Source organism: Onychomys torridus, chromosome 9 (assembly GCF_903995425.1).
Source record: "Onychomys torridus chromosome 9, mOncTor1.1, whole genome shotgun sequence".
Lineage (NCBI taxonomy): Eukaryota > Metazoa > Chordata > Mammalia > Rodentia > Cricetidae > Onychomys > Onychomys torridus.
Genome location: NC_050451.1, coordinates 3,804,062 through 3,820,709, shown reverse-complemented (window position 1 = coordinate 3,820,709; position 16,648 = coordinate 3,804,062). Strand labels below are relative to the sequence as shown.

At 48.6% G+C, this 16,648-nt stretch overlaps 1 protein-coding gene across 12 annotated transcripts in view; it reads left to right on the top strand.

Moving 5' to 3' along the window:
• Cacna1d (calcium voltage-gated channel subunit alpha1 D) overlaps positions 1 to 16,648 on the top strand; it is a 307,097-nt gene that overhangs the window by 191,412 nt on the left and 99,037 nt on the right. For all 12 annotated transcript variants that reach the window (XM_036198994.1, XM_036198989.1, XM_036198990.1 and 9 more), the window contains exon 9: positions 8,785 to 8,954. In XM_036198994.1, the coding sequence (XP_036054887.1) occupies positions 8,785 to 8,954 (170 nt within the window). The remainder of the gene's footprint in view (positions 1 to 8,784; positions 8,955 to 16,648) is intronic.

Below are 16,648 nucleotides of genomic sequence, written 5' to 3'. Positions count from 1 at the left end.
TATATTTTAGACTTAAATAAGAATCTTGCTTAAAATTTTTTCATGATGCTGTGGGGTGTAGTTTCAAGTGGTGGAAACTTACATGGGCACTTGTGCCCAGATCCTCCAGCACAGAGTCCAGCATCCACATCTATGACATCAGTGTCATCAAGACATCTCTATGTATAGAAACACCCACTTACTGATTCTTATTGGCAGGTCAGGGCTGGTGATAAGAGCCAGCTCCTCTTTCGTAGCGTTTGCAGGCTGATGCGTGGGGAAACTGTTAAATAACCAATGTAGGATACATTTCACAGATCCAGGGGATTCATGGGATGCCAGGGGAATGGCCTCACATTTGCCCCAGCATAGGGCATGGTCTCAAAAAGCTGCTGAGGGACTTGAAGCCAGTGAAGAGCACTGAGGCTTGAGGGGTCAGGGGTCAGGTGGGGGGGTGATTTTATGATGACTGAACCGTTTCCAGGAAGTGGAGGTTTCATTGCTTGCCTTTCATTAATGCAAGTCTGGTTTAAAAAAACAAACAAACAGCAAGAACAAACCCCGTGTCTAAATTGAGATGATTCCCAGTGGCCTATTTATTTTAGAGGGCATTTGAGAAATGAAACTTCTCAGAGCAAATGGCAGGTCAGCCTTTCGCATTTGGGGTAGTCACGTCTAATCTGCTCCTGCGTTTGCCATGGCCCACTGCAGGCTGACTGTTCTCTCCTTAGAATTTCCATAATTCACCATGTCAGGATCTGGAAATTCTAGGATGTCAGGGTTTGGGGAAACTCTCTGCCCAAGACTCCTTTCAGGTTCCTGGGTAGGAAGCAGGGGTCTCTCTGAAGTGTCACCTCTTAAGGAGGCATGGAAGACAGCATAGGGAGATATGCCAGAAGGGGTTATTTTATTCCTGAGTTGGGGCTCTGGAAGAAAACCCCTGGTTCATTGAGTGTCCTTGGTGTCTCCTCCCCCCACCCCCAGGTTAGCAGGAAATGAGGTCAGCGGGCCACCAAAAGGAGGCTTGGATCAAAGACTTGTTGTTTGTCCAACTGTGAACTGGTCATGTGATGGGACTTTGTTGATCCTTAGTGTTGGCCTTTGAGAGATGAACAGGAACACCTGTGTCCTGCCTGTGTGAGCGCACGTGACAGTCAATATAAAGATACTTTAAAGATTCTAAATACACGTTGAAGAAAAGAAAAGATTCTAAATACAAATGCCAGCAAATGTGAGATTTATTTCGGGGGTGGGGGGGGGTGTCAGGCATACAAGGCACAGACTAGCCTCTTCTACAGGAACCCAGACCACTTTCCCTAACAATTCAGGCTCAGATTTGCCAGAGTTGCTATTGTGTTCTGATGCACTTGTCTTTGGGGCCTTTTGAGTATGGGGGAGTGGCATACCGCTGCCTGACTACAGACAGACAGCCATTTCTTCTAAATTCACCCGCCCTTCATGTTCCCTTTGTTGATGCTCCAAGACAGCCTGTCTGCAGGGTCTAGGAGGAAGCAAGACTGCTGCCCTGGGAAAGGAGCAAAATGGCAGAGGAGACCAGTTCCTAGCAGGTGGCCTTCCTGCTTTCCCTCACTGGTCATAGATGAGTCCAGGGAGATAAGATCTACAATTTGAAAGAGTATAGTATGTTTGGGTGCTAGCTAGGATGGGCAGTGAATGTCTGTGGGCCTGGAGAAGGCCGACTATGATTACAGACCCATGTGGGACATCCTATCTGTATCCTTTCTGAGAAGTCACTGCTTCCATTTCCTCATTGGGGAACCCATGCTATTAGGAATTGTACTAGAATCTGCTATTTTCAAACTCCATGGCCCCTTAGGACCCCAGCACGTCTGCCTCCTCTTTCCCATGGCAGCCGCTCAGGGAACTAGTACAAGCTCTCTCCATCGGGTCCACCCCACTACTCCTTCCTGAAGGCAAGGAATATTTGCCTGGTAGGTGGGAGGGCCTCCCCGGCTCACAAGGTCCATAGTGGCTAAATGATCACACCGGTGGGCCAGATCGAACAGACTAGCATAAACAAGGCAGAGGGGACAGTGACCTCAGGTGGGGGTAGCTGGGTCAGCAGTGACAAGTCACATGGGCCCTTTTTCAAATTGTAGTGTAAGAAAATCGAGGCCTTAGAAACTGCTCTCTCTGACACATTTTTTTTATTTTATAATTTAATTTAATTTTACATATCAGCCATGGATTCCCCTGTCCTCCCTCCTCCCGCCCCCCCTCCCCGCCCTTCTCCCCAGTCTACCCCCCATTCCCATCTCCTCCAGGGCAAGGACTCCCTGGGGATTCAGCTCAGCCTGGTAGATTCAGTCCAGGCAGGTCCAGTCCCCTCCTCCCTTCACCCAGGCTGAGCAAAGTGTCCCTGTGTAAGCCCAAGGTTCCAAACAGCCAGCTCATGCACTAAGGACAAGTCCCAGTCCCAAAGCCTGGGTACCTCCCATACAGTTCAAGCTATTCAATTGTCTCACTTATCCAGAGGGCCTGATCCAGCTGGGGGCTCCTCCGCCTTTGGTTCATAGTTCATGTGTTTCCACTAGTTTGGCTATTTGTCCCTGTTTTTTGTTGTTGTTGTTGTTTGTTTGTTTGTTTTTTTCCAATCTTGGTCTCAACAATTCTCGCTCCTACAATCCCTCTTCCTTCTCGTCGATTGTGTGTCACTTTTATTGGTGCAAAGCTGTAGCTCGTCATCTGTGTTCACAGAATGCCCCTGGCCTCACCACCGTCATGCTCTCCCTGCTTTCTTTTCCGCTTCACACATGATACCAAAAAAAAACCGAGTTAGTGACGTTCAGACTTCTGCAGTCCCAACTGCCTGTGAAGAAGCAATTCAGAACGAGGGGTGGGTTGCTGTCCTGTACACCCAGCACTCACAAGTGAAAGGCTAGCCTGAGCCGCACAGAAAGACTCTGTCTCAATGTTCTGCCCTACAAAAAGGAAGCCAATTAAGCCCCCTTAGTTTAGAATTGGAGGGTATTTCTGGACTGCCTCAAACTTTTCCCTTTGTGCTGGGGATCAAACCTAGGACCCGGGTATCCTAGGCAGATACTCTACCATTGAACTCTATTCCCATCCCTCTGACCTCTTTTGATTCTCATCCCTCCGTGCACCGGCTTTATACTCTTACTTACTATGTCCACAATGAGTGGCATTTAGCAGCTGGATGGGCATGTGTGCCTGGCCTCACAGAGTCCCAGTGCCCATACAGTTAGAGTATGCCATAGAGAGTGCCACCTGAAGCAGCTTCCTATGTGGTGCCCATATCAGTTCTAGCCACCCCTCCCTCACAGTAAGCATGCATCAGTGAAGAGGGCAGAGGCTCTGTTGAAAGACGCTGTCTATGGTGTCAGGGGAGGCCAGGAACATATTTGGGTCTTGGTTCTTAATGACAAAGTGCTCTGATGACTCAGAGGCTTACAGATCCTGTTTAGAAGTGGGAACTAGAGATTGCTCCCCAGAAATGTGAGGCTTGTACCAGAATTCAAAGAGGATGTCTGCTTTGGTCCCCAGAATTTTGCAGCAGCTCAGCAGGTTGAGGGATTGAGTCAAGTGATCAGAGTACAAGGTGCACATCTATAAGCTAGGCACATAAAGATGGAGAAGCTGTGAGACGGCCTAGCCTCCGCGGTGGGGGGTGTTGGGAAGGTGAGTAGAGAGCCAGCTTGCATTCCGAATGAGAGACCACCAAAATGAAGCCAGGTTTGCAATGGTCTCCTGGGGAAAGAGAGGCACCCCTTCACCAACTCCTGTAGCAGCTGCCGTGGCCAATGAGTTGTACAGAGACCGGACAATACAAGACTCACAGTAGTCATTCTGTTGAGCTGTGAGGGGAATTTTTTTGTTGAGTGATGGCTCCTTAAAGAGGAAATAAAACGGATGGCTTTATAACCAGCCAGCCATGAAAAATCCACTGCATGAGGCCCGTGTTCACAGAGGGAATGGCAGGCTGCCGGTGGGAGCTGCTCCAGATGGCATGTCTGGATTTGGACACATGATCCCAGCAGTCATAGGCTTTCTGTCCCATAGGGATGTGTTCTGGCTTCTTGAGAAGGAGTGTGTCTGTTTACACTCTGTCTTCTGGCATTCCTGTTTGAAGTGGACATCTTGGGGGAGAGGCTTGAAAAGAAATACCTGAAAAAATGGACAGCACAGTCAACTCCCATGAGGAACATACGAGTCTAACTAATGAGCTGGAATGGATTGGCAGCAGCATAAATCTGCAATTGCTTAGAACAATTGCAGAGTCTTTGTTGGTTGATTTTATTTTATTTTATTTTATTTGGTCAGGCTATCATGCTATAGCCCAAGCTGGTCTGGAACTTGCTGTATAGCCCAGAGTGGCCTTTAACACATATAGTCTTCTGTCTCAGTACTTACCCATCCAAGTGATGGAATTACTGGTATGTGTTGCCACATTTGACGTTTTATCCCTTTGAATGAAGAATATTCTAGAGAGTAGATATGGGGGTTGGGGATTTAGCTCAGTGGTAGAGCACTTGCCTAGCAAGCACAAGGCCCTGGGTTCGGTCCTCAGCTCTAGGGGGAAAAAAAAGGGAGTAGATGTGGTCACCCAGTGTTCTCATACCAACTGGGAAGACTATCTCTAAACCCTTGTAACAGATGGAGCTAGGAAACACACATTTCTATATATGTATGCACACACTGAGGCCTGTTCTTAGGTATCAGTATCTTTTAAACAATCAGACATCAGGCTGTAGAGCAAACTGTTTAGAAATCCTGCATTCAGCTGGGCAGTGGTGGCACACGCCTTTAATCCCAGCAATCAGGAGTCAGAGGCTGATGGATCTCTGTGAATAGGAGGCCAGTCTGGTCTACAAAGCAAGTTTCAGTAAAGGCACAAAGCTACACAGAGAAACCCTGTCTCAAAAAAACTAAAAAAAAAAGAAAAAAAGAAAAAGAAATCCTGAATTCACAGCTGTACCAGTTCCAATTACAGGGCACCCTCCTGAAATCTCAGCACTCACAAGGTCTCTTGTCTCAACCCCTCAGTCATTGGAGCCCCTGCAGATTCCACAAACCAGAACATCTGGTCTCTAGAGGGTTCTCTCTAGTCTTCTCCAGCCCCGGCTTTGCTGGTTTCCACTGTGAGAGCGCTCAGCATCAACACTGCTCATGCCTGATCCTGCACTGTTTCTAACGTACTTTCAGAATCATCTTTTCCTTTCTCTCTTCCCTTTCCTTTCCTTTCCTTTCCTTTCCTTTCCTTTCCTTTCCTTTCCTTCCCTTCCCTTTCCTTTCTTTCTTTTCCTTTCCTTCCCTTCCCTTTTCCTTCCTTCCTTCCTTCCTCCCTCCCTCCCTCCTTCCCTCCCTCCCTCCCTCCCCCCCTCCTTCTTTCTTTTCTGTCTTTCCTAGAACTCGCTTTGTAGACCAGGCTGTCCTCGAACTCACAGAGATCCGCCTGCCTCTGCCTCCCCAGTGCTGGGATTAAAGGCGTGTGCCACCACCACCTGGCCACAGAATCATCTCATTCATACATGAACACACACATATGCGTGCTCTCTCTCTCTCTCTCTCTCTCTCTCTCTCTCTCTCTCTCTCTCTCTCTCTTGCTCTCAGATACACACACACACACACACACACACACACACACACACACACACACACACTCAGAACCCAGAAAACAAACCTAAGCAAACCCAAGGCATTTCTGTGTTCCTTCCCTTTGTTCCAGTCCTGTCCAGGACTAACTGTTTATGAGCCCCATCTGTTACCTCTGTCCTCTTTCAGTACAATCAGACAAACTTGTTTTGATTTACTTTTAATGTGGGGGCTTTTTTGCTTCATTCTATACTTGATTTGATTTTTAAAAATCTATAGTGTAAAAACCATTTAGTTCCAAAAATCAAAACTGTACAAAACTGTACACGTAGGAAAAATACTCCATCCTTTGTTACCTTTACCTCATTCATCCATGTCCATTGTTTCTTCTGTGTTTAAGTGTGTGTTGAAGAAGGTGCAGGGAAGGGGGTTCTATGCCTCTTTACATAGGCAGGTGCCATGTGTGTGCATGCAGAGATGCCATGTGTGTGCACACAAGGGCCAGAGGGCAATGTCAGTTGCCCCCTCTATAAATCTCCACCTTAATTTCCTGAGACAGAGTCTCTTGCTGGGCCCGGAGCTTGCATTTTGGCTATACTGGCTGCTTAGTGAGTCCCTAGGATCCATTTGTCTCCGTGACTCCAGCTCTGAGGTTACAGGCATGCAATCCCACCTGCTTTCCCCCTCCAATGTCTGGCATCCAAACTCAGGTCCTCATGCAGGTACTTGACCCAGGGAGCCATTCCTCAGATGTGTCCAATCTTATCTGCTGTTCTTTCAGATACATCATGTAGAAATATGTCTATTTTCCTATTTTTCCCTCCTTTATGTGCTAAGGACAATGTATTGTATGTGTATTTTTGTACAGACACTTACATTTTCTCTTGGTCACACACACCACAAAATTCCAGACCCAGACAAGTAGGCTCCTAGAATGTCATTGTTTTCAGATTTTCTGGTCACTTGCAAAAATCTTAACATTTCTACCAGTAACTTCATTCAAATAAGCCTTTGCAGTAGTGATTATTATTTAACCTTATAGTAATAGCACCTTCGAAGAGGATGAAACTCCTAAAAATGGAGTGATCTCTTTCGTCGTCCACTGAAGTTGGTAGCAGATGCAGTGGTCCGAAGGTGAGGCCTTCTGGAACAGAAGGTTGTGGTGGTAGGAGAGGTTCCTTTCCTGTGAACAGACAGTGGTGCGGGCATTGGCAAAGTGGTTTACAATGCCTGCTTAACTGTATCCCACTGTGATGGGCAAGAGACATGGGAGGGATTTTTTTTTTTTTTTTTTTCTGAGACAGGGTTTCTCTGTGTAGCTTTGGTACCTGTCCTAGATCTCGCTCTGTAGACCAGGCTGACCTCGAACTCATAGAGATCCGCCTGCCTCTGCCTCCAGACTGCTGGGATTAAAGGCGTGCATCACCACCATCCAGCATGAGAAGGATTTTTATAGATCTAGTGTAAACAGGAAATGTGATGTTAAAGTAAAATTTCACTTTCTTATATTCTTAGCTGCACAGGGAAACATTTTCCTGGCTTCTTTGTTTTTAGAAAGCTCAGATCGTGTATGAATCCAGAATAAGAACTTAGTATGTACATGTAGTGTGCTAAGACCATAACTTGACCGGTGTCTGTAATAAAAACGATACTAACATAAATCATAGAATTGGAGGCCCTTTGGTCTTCACGGGTTTTTAAGAAAGAGTTGCCTCATGCAGCTTCCTGTGGGTACGTTTCGCACAGGTCTTCTGGGCCTTCTTCAAGGATGTGGCTCGGGATGGAATGGGACTCTGGAGTTGAGAACAACTTAGCAAATGTCCCCAGCTGAGCTGTGCATTGCTTGTGCTTTGGGACACTCTGGTGGACTAGAAACCTCATCTATTCTCCAGGTCTTGTGTGAGCAGCAGGATTCACACGTTCCCTTTGTATTGAGACTGGAAGGCATTATCCCCAGGAGTGCTTCGGCTGGAGGGCAAAGCACAGGTCTTGCACACCCTCCCACCCTACCCCACCACGTGTTGTGTTGTGCACTACACCTGGAACTCCCACAGCCTCGTCAGAGGACAAAATGGAGGTGGAACAGCCTACTAGGGCCGAGGTTGAGTCTGAGGGTCTGAATGGTGAAAAGGACCGAACAGTGAGTGGGAGCCCTTCCTTGAGAGCAGAGAGAAACCCCTGAGCCAAGATGCCAGTTTCACTGGCTGCTTAGGTGCCCATGCAGCTCCCCAAAGTCCTGGAGGTGAGGGAGGGCCATGAGGAGAGAGTAGGGAGCTGGCTTGATGAAAGCAGGTCATCTCCCTTTTGCCAGAGTTAGTGAGGTCATAAAAGGGAGCTGCGCTGACTTTGAATTGGCTAGCAGGTGGGTGGAAGAGGGTGGTCGCTGGGTCAGAGCGCTCCATCTGTGTGCAGAAGCCTCTCTGTCCATAACTTCACCCACTTGCTAACAGCTTTAATGTGTGCCCCAGACCTATAAGTCACCTATCTTGGCTCCTACTAACGGTTGGAAGTGCAGATGGTTCCTTATATATAAAAACTGGCCAGTCGTGACTTCCAGAGTTGCCTGCACAGGTGTGGGATTTTGTGTTTGTGCATAGATACAGGGTTATATAGCATGGCAGTCACGGGAGGCAGAGAAAACAGCAAACATTTGGGGACACTTGTGCATCTGCCGAAACCTGTCTAGGGCAGGTGTTCCTGTACATGGGCAGCAGTTTGCTCTACCTCTCCACCTCCTATGGGGCAGTCTGGAAGAGATCATGGCCAGAGGCAAAGGTTAAGACAAACAGGAGTACAGTACTCCAGTACTGCTCAGGAGGGGAGACCTGGATTGTAAGACAGCTCCATTGGATCCCTTCCCACTGAGCTGAATTACTTGGCACCCTTCTTTATGAAGTGGGTGGCCAGGTATGAGAGTGGGTGGAAAGAGTAAAAGGACCATTACAATGGGCCAGGATGTCTTGAGTCTGGGCTCCTTTATGGCGCCATCCTGAAGGGAATGTACTTCCTCATAAACCGTGCATGTGTGTCGGTGTGGTCTTTGCAACTCTGGCGCCCACCGTTGTGCTTAGTGGGACACTGTCTTCCGTCCTGTGCACGTGTGTGGCTCCACTGCTGTGCTCTTGTGAGTGCATCCTGCTGTAAGACCGCTGCCACAGCAGGACAGATGGCTCGTGGTGCAGATCCCCAGGGATGCTCTGACCAGTGCTCTGTTCTCTTTGCGTCTCTCAGAGAATTCTCCAAGGAAAGAGAGAAGGCTAAAGCGCGTGGAGATTTCCAGAAGCTTCGAGAGAAGCAGCAGCTGGAAGAGGATCTCAAGGGCTACTTGGATTGGATCACCCAAGCAGAAGACATAGATCCTGAGAATGAAGAGGAGGGTGGAGAGGAAGGCAAACGAAACAGTAGGTGTTTCTACTCTAACCAGACAGGCCTGCTGTGTACTGAGATGCTGCAGTGTGTCCCCATCCATGCCCTGTGCCTTTATCCCTGGGCTGTGAGTAAAACACACCCTCCCAGCATCCCTCTCCCCTCTGCCTGTCCACATCACAGAGAGGCTAGTGTGTCTGTGCACATTCTGGGTCTCCACCTGAGGCATGGATGGGAACAGCCATTTGCATTGTAGGCCTTTGGAACTCTGAACCCACGTCTGTGTGGACAGTCGAGGGAGACACATCTCAGCTCAGAGCTACAGGGGAGGGCGTGTGCTTTCCCTCACCTCAGTGGGTAGTTCACCTGCACAAGGATTTGAGGAGCAGGCTCCTTCCACCTCTGCGGTGTGAAATGGACCCCTCCAGTGTTCTGCGTTCCAAGCCAACTACTTAGGCCATCAGGGCTGGGAAGAAACCAGCTGACTGTGCTAGGCAGTTGTTAAGAGGCCATGAGTAAGTCAGTGCTGGCTGCTTTGCAGCCCACCTGCCTGGGCTCCACGCTGTGACACTAGGTGCCCTTGAGTGCTCTCAGTGGGAAGCCAGGCCCGATAATCAGTCAACCACTGGAATTAATTGCTTTTTGTCCATCACAGTGTCTCTCTTAACACATACTTTCTCTACAGGCGCGCTCTTAGTCATCCTGGGAGCATTTGGGCCTTAGAAAGGGTAGAAATTGAAATCTAACAGTGCATTTAACTATGATGTTTCTGCTTTGTTTCTATTCTGGAATGGTTGATAGTAAAGATCAAAAACATGTCTGGAGGACGATGTCCAGTGAGAAGCCTGGGAAGCCAAGACTGGTCACATAGATGTGGAATGTGTTGGTTGAGTTAGCTCTTGTTAGGCAGAACTCTTTGGGGTCATGGTCGGTTCCTTTTCAGACTCACTTACAAATGACCTTCAGGTCACACAAGGCACAGTGGTACCTCAGGAGTTAGGATGAAGATCTAGGACAGATGGGCCACATGGCATGGCCTGGCAGGTTGGTGTTTAAGGTAGAGCAGTTGAGTGGCAGGAGAAAGCTTTTGTGATCTAGGACTAGCATGGGGTGGGCAAAGGCCACACAAGGTAGAGGGACTCAACCAAGTTAGCCATGACATTCTTTCTATTTTGGGACTCTAATCCGAGCTGTCACAGGGGTGAGGAGTGTTTTGTGTTGACATGGGTCTTTGCATGTAGAATCTGTGTGCTTATGAGGACTCTGCCTCTGACCTTGCCCTGCTCACTGCATCAGGGAGGGACCAGAGCTTCAGGGCCTGAGGATGAGGAGACTGTTCCCAGAACTCAGTGCGAAATTTTTCTGGGCCAAGGTGGGTTGTCTGTGTCTCTCACAGGAGATCAGGGTTGATGAATGGGCATTTGTTTGGTTTTTGCATTTGCTGATGTGTATGCTAGGTACTTAATCAGAAGAGTATAGATAGGCACCGCTTTCCCAGGGAACTAGCTCCCCCGAACCCCTAAGGCCTCCACAGGGCTTCCAAGCTTTACTGAGGCTGACAACACCGTAGGCCCAGCTGCAGACGCCTGCCTTAGACTTCTTTCTGTTGCTGTGATAAACACCATGACCAAAAGCAACTTGGGAGGAGAGGGTTTGTTTCTGTTTGTAGTCCATCACAGAGGGACGTCAGGGCAGGAACTTGAAGTAGGAACCTAGAAGCAGGAACTGAAGCAAAGGACATGGAGGACACTGGTGGCTCCTTTGTTCCCCCTGGCTTACTCAGTTCCTGATATACCCAGGACCACCTGTCCAGGGATGGTGCTGTCCATTGTGGGCTAGACCCTTGCATTACCAACTGTCAATCAAGAAAACGCCCCCACAGACTCACCCCTAGGGCAGACGGATGGAGGCAATTCCTCACCTGAGGCTTTCTCTTTCCAGACGGCTCTAGCTCAAATCAAGCTGACTAAAACTAACAGGTGCAGAGCCTATCCAGACTTCCCTTCATTTGCAGCGCTGACCTGTGGAAGCCCACCTCCATCTGCTTCACCCTCCTAAGCTCAAAACACAGCGTGTTATGTATAAGAGAAAGTACCGTCTCCTCTAATGAGGCAAGCACCTTCTTTTCTGGTATAAATGTGTCATACATGCCCTCCGCTTGCCATATCCTTGTTGATCCACATCTACAGATAAACAGTGATCCAGCTTCTTGGGTTGCTGTGGTCTGTTGAAGTAGAGGATTTTATTTTCATTTTTTTTAAGCACCTTTGTTGTGAAACATGGATTTCTCTAGATGTGGATGTCTTCTGATAGTCCTAAAGGGATCACTGTTCTATGAGGTTGGCATCTCCTGTGTCCTGCCACTTTCTGTAAAGAACCCGACTATGAGATGACCAATCTATGAAGCCTCTGCCTTTCAGAGGGGTTGCCATGGAGAAAAGGAGAAGGCAGTGGCTTATATAGAGCAGAATGCAGAAGCTGTCACTGTAATGAAAGTCCACCAGTCTACTCTTAGAGCCCAGAATGTCACAGTGGTGCTGGAGTGGAAGAAGCAGCATCCTTGCTGGGCTCTGAGAGAGGAATATCCCATGGCTACAAAAGGTAGGGCCGAGGGGAATCAGTATGAAGAAATGGCACGGATAAGAAGCGGGAAGAGACAAATGGTCAGAGTACTTAAATGAATTATTTGAAAATATTGTCATGAAAAGAAACAAAACCCTCTCTGAGACTCAGACCTTCAGAATTCACCAGGTAATGAACTCCCAAGCCCATCAGGCTGTGCTGCAGCTTCTGGGTGTAAGCGTGGCTTCTCTGGTGCGCAGTGACGAGCAGCTTACAGTTGGAGTGGAAAGAGTGCCACTTCTGAGATAGTCCCTTGTTCTTTATCCGGGGGCTGGAGTTTACTGTGGCATGAGGCCTGTGGTGCTTCTGGGGTCATCACATTGCCAGAGCCTCAGTGATTAGAGCTTTAAATAAAAGAACTGATCCTAGGCTTCGAGAACCATGGTGAGAGTCACATGACTTGGGAGGAGGGCCCCAAGTCTCCTCCTGGTGAGGGTTAAGGGAGTCTCCCTGAACCTTCTGGAGAAGCTCTTCTGGTAAGCTTCACCTGGCGTTGCCATGGCGGCCAGCTGCTTTTTTTCTGTTATGGCCAGAAAACCAACTGGCTTACTCAGTTCCTGATATACCCAGGACCACCTGTCCAGGGATGGTACTGTGCATTGTGGGCTAGACCCTTGCATTACCAACTGTCAATCAAGAAAACGCCCCCACAGACTCACCCCTAGGGCAGACGGATGGAGGCAATTCCTCACCTGAGGCTTTCTCTTTCCAGACGGCTCTGGGGGAGTGGGGGGATTTCAGTAAGGCTCATGTGTCCCTGACTGCCAAACAGGGGTGGCCCTGCCACCTGCAGGTGCCAGGCCTGGGACTGTCCCTGTGCATCTGATTAGCAGGTGGAGACATGGAGGTGTTGTGGTCTCACTATGGTGTCAGCATTACCCCTGGGTGTCCACGATCCCCCTCACCTTATGCCTCACACTCAGCCCTTGCTCCTAGAACGTCTCGGGGAGGGGACAGTACAGTGCCAGAATCCTGACTTTATCCCACTGGGTTAGGGTGTCGATCTGACTGGCTACTGTCTCCAGCTGGATCTTCCACGCAAATTGGCAGTTTCCTCCGGAGATGTTGAGGGGTTGAGGATATGAAAAGAAGTCCTCCCTGGCAGCTGAGCACTGGACTAGATGAACGCGGACTGAGGGTCATTCCTGACTGGGTGTTGTCGTCGGTACTGGGGTGGGAGTCCTGTAGCTGCGACTCCAGTGGTTCTTGCTGCCATCTGACTCTGGCAGAACTTGGCCCGTGTAGCGGGTTTCTGAAGATTCTCCCTGATCTCCAGCCAATCTCAGGCTGAGGACCTCTTTCAGGATCCTTGATCGATACTTTGGTTCAGAAACTGTAAAGTTCTGCGGAGGGATGGCAGCCAAACCTCCCACCCCTGTGCCGCCTGAGATTCAAGGCACTGCTGCTTTCTGGCTCAGGAGGTCCATTTCTGGTTTCTCGGGCCTGCTGTCAGGGAGCAGGTGTGAAGTCAAGCTCTTGGGAAGCCTTGCATCATCTGCTCTCAGATGTACACGTGGTGCGGCTGAGTGGGCTGAGTCTCGACACCCGACCCTGACTGTACCTTACAGTCCACCTAAGGATCTCCTGACTGGCTCCCACTCCCTGGCTCAGAGGCTCTGGTCCTTTAAGCCAATGGCAGGGGACCTCTCTTTGTTTGCTCCTGGGAGAGAGTTACAGGGAGCTCTGAGTCTTGAGCTGTGTCAGTGACTGAATCTCCCACTTGTCTAAGAATCCTCTGGAGAGCTGAGGAGGGCTGGTCTCTAACCTAGCTGTCCAGTGCTGGTGACAGGGGAGCCTCCTGTGAGTATCCTTGGACTATTTAAGATACCATCAGTGTAGATTCACTGTTAGAAAGCTGCTGGGCCACAATGAATTAAATAGATAAAATTATCTCAGAAGTTAGTCCCTAAGCATTTGGGGAAATTTCAAGGATAATTTATTTAATTTTTTGCTGAGCTTCAAATCTTTAAGAAACTGCCAAGTCTTTGTGCGTGCTTGTGCGTGTGCATATACGTGTGTGTGCGCGCGCGCGTGTGCGTGTGCGTGTGCGTGTGCGTGTGTGTGTGTGTGTGTGTGTGTGTGTGTGTGTGTGAGATGCTTTTTTTTTTTTTTTTGGACATGTGCAGCTGCTTCTTCATGAACAATGGTGTTATTCTAGGGCTATTAAAATCTGGAAGCCTAAAGTTCTATTTTAATCTCTTCTCATTGTCAGTGATTAGTTTAAAAAAAAACATTGAAAATAAAGAAACCATTTTAAAGGGAGCTCATTCTAAAATTCTGACCAAATGAAACAGGGCAGCCTCCTTGTGAGGACTCTTAGGGACCAGTAATCCCTCTAAGTAGTGATAATTGCAGCCCAAAGAAAGAAGGAGAGGTACCTGAAGCCCCATCACCTCACTGCCTTGTGCTCCTTCATTTGTCCTAGAGTGGTGGCCAATGCCCCACTGCCTCTCCCCGCCTCTCCCGTGGACCTTAGTACACAAGGGCACCTGGCTGCCTTTAGCCTGTGCTACCTGATTTATTTATTTCCTGAATTGTTTGCTTCAAAGGTCAGCAGAGCATAATGGGGGGCATACCTGTTTGCAAATAAAAGTCATGGCACTTTGCTGGCCTGATTTTGAAAGGCTGTATTTGAGGGGCATAGCTCAGTTGGTAAGTGCTTGCCTGACACTCACAAAACCTTGGGTTTGATCCCTAGAATCTCATAAACTGGACATTGTGTACCATAATCTCAGCACTGGGGAAGTTGAGGCAGGGGGATAAGAAGTTCAAGGTTATCTACCCTTCAAGACCTATCTCAAATAAAACAAACAGGCAAAAAAGATTGCATTTAATTATTTTTTTATTTATAGGATTGCCTTTTATCACCAAGTATCCCCATAAAGAACTTTAGAATTGCAAATATTCTACTAAAAGCTGCAAAACAAACAGCAGCAGTGGGTGGCCCACGGTGAATATGTCCTGGTCATCTGCCCTCTCTGGACTGGGGAGACTGATGGGAGAGCCACCCTCTGGGGTCAGAGGTCTGATAACGCGTGCACTGGTTAGTCTTGGGAGCCATCATCGGCCCTGACCTTCTGTCCTCTGGGATGGTGTGTGGTGTGGCATCCATCACACTTTTAAGCATTCTGTTATTTATTGACTCAAAGGTCACAGATTTGCATTTCTCAAGCCCTTGGTGTGCCTCAGGTGCTGTCCCTGGGGCTGTGGGCACAGAAGCTCTTCCCCTTCACACTGCTCTAGGAGACAGGAGCTTGATAGATGAGGAAACCACAGCACAGGCAAGTTACGTAGCCTCGCCAGGCTGCGTGGTTCCAGAGTCGCTAAGCTGGGGTTTGAACCCAGGCTCCACACCTCCATGAGTGTTACTGCTCTAGTTGGAAGCAGCAGGAAGCTGGGAAGGCAGGGCCTAAAACTGAGGCAGACTAAAGTCTCATGTGATAGCCGACCTTATTCAGAGCATCAGGCAGTGTACACTCTTGAGAGTTCGGAGGAGTCACCTGAGTAAAGTGAGCGATCACAAGGACAGGCTGCATGAGGCAAAAGCATGTGTTTCCACAGAGGCATGTGAACCATAACGGTAGGCAGCTGTGATGCATACTCTGAAGTCAGCTCACTCCTGTCCACTCCACTGGGAGGGCCGTGAGAGCACATTCCAGGAACAGCCCAGGTTATGGAGGAACAGAGGTCACAAAACTCCCATGAGTTCTCTCACAAGGTCTCAGAAATCTCCTCACACAGCTTCATTCATGGACCACGTTCCGACACATGAGTATTTGAACATTTGTATCACGTTCTTCTGGGGTAGGTTAGGAGAAGGGGGCTCGCAATGTTGAGAGAGCATGCCCTTTGTAGAAATGTGTTAGGGCCAACGAAAGGGTAGGCCCATGTTCCAGCATTATCCCCAGGGGCCCCTATACTACCTCCACATTCCTGTCACAAGCATGTAGATGCTAACTTAAAGATTAGCTAGCTAGCTTGGCACGATTATAGGAACACAAGACTGCAAGAAGTCAGAAACGCTAGGGCTGTTTACCTTGTGACCCAGTGACCGCAGGAGAACTATAGTGATGGTGATGTTAACAGCTATGCAGCCAGGCCTGGCTGGAACCAAGCACATTGCTTATCGCTTACTGTGCCTCCCAATTACCTCTTCCTCCAGCAATCCCACCCCCAACCATTGCTAATATCTCATAAGCAAGCAAAACCAGCCCATCCTCCTAAAGCCAGTGCGAGGTACAGTTGGAGTCAGAATCAGAGTCTGCTTTCTTCTCTGCCATCTTCCCTGTCCCAGAGAGCAGTCCTGGTTAACATCACACTGCCAGTCCCTACCCCGGTGCCCTGACTCCCTAGAGGGTACTTTCTTAAGTACTTTCTTAGCTACAAGGCCAAACAGGAAGCCTGTGTTTCGAGTAGGCTAGTTGGTTGTTTATTTAGGTTCTTAAGGACGGGTTGTGTAGTAGCTATGGCACATGTCTCCACCCCTTCAGATCCTAAGCTGTAGACTCCTTCCTAGGAAAGCAGGGGTGGCAGCTTTGGATCAGAGGCCTTCTCAGGCCTCCTCTGTTGTGCCCTGGGACCAGCAGCTCCTGCCTGCCAGCCTGCTTGGCTACCATGTTTGCATTTGCTCTTGCTGCCCTCTGCTGTGCGCTAATGGAATTGCCTGTGTTCAACCTAAAGGGGTCACGGTTGCTGACTTGCTTAAGGAGGATAAGAAGAAAAGGAAGTTGTGCTGCTTTCGACAACGCAGGGCTAAAGATCACGGTAACTTACTGAGGTGGACTTGCTCTTTGGAAGCTCCTTGCCTGACATTTCTGGTATCCTCTCCTTTCACATAGGCATCGTGTGAGCTGCATGTGCTGTGTGGTACTTTTGGAAGATGCCTATGTTGCCATTACATGATTTCTCTGACGCTTGGTCACGCTGTGCTCTTCTTGCCTTTCCCACAAATGTGTGGCATTACCAAGATGGCACCTTTTTGCTTGGCCTGTACCTGTAAAGAAGCAGCTGAACCAACTGAGGCAGCTCACTTGATTCAGTGTGAATATTCTTAGCCTGGAAGACACATTTTAAAATGCTTTTCCTTAAATGATACTTTTAAACTTAA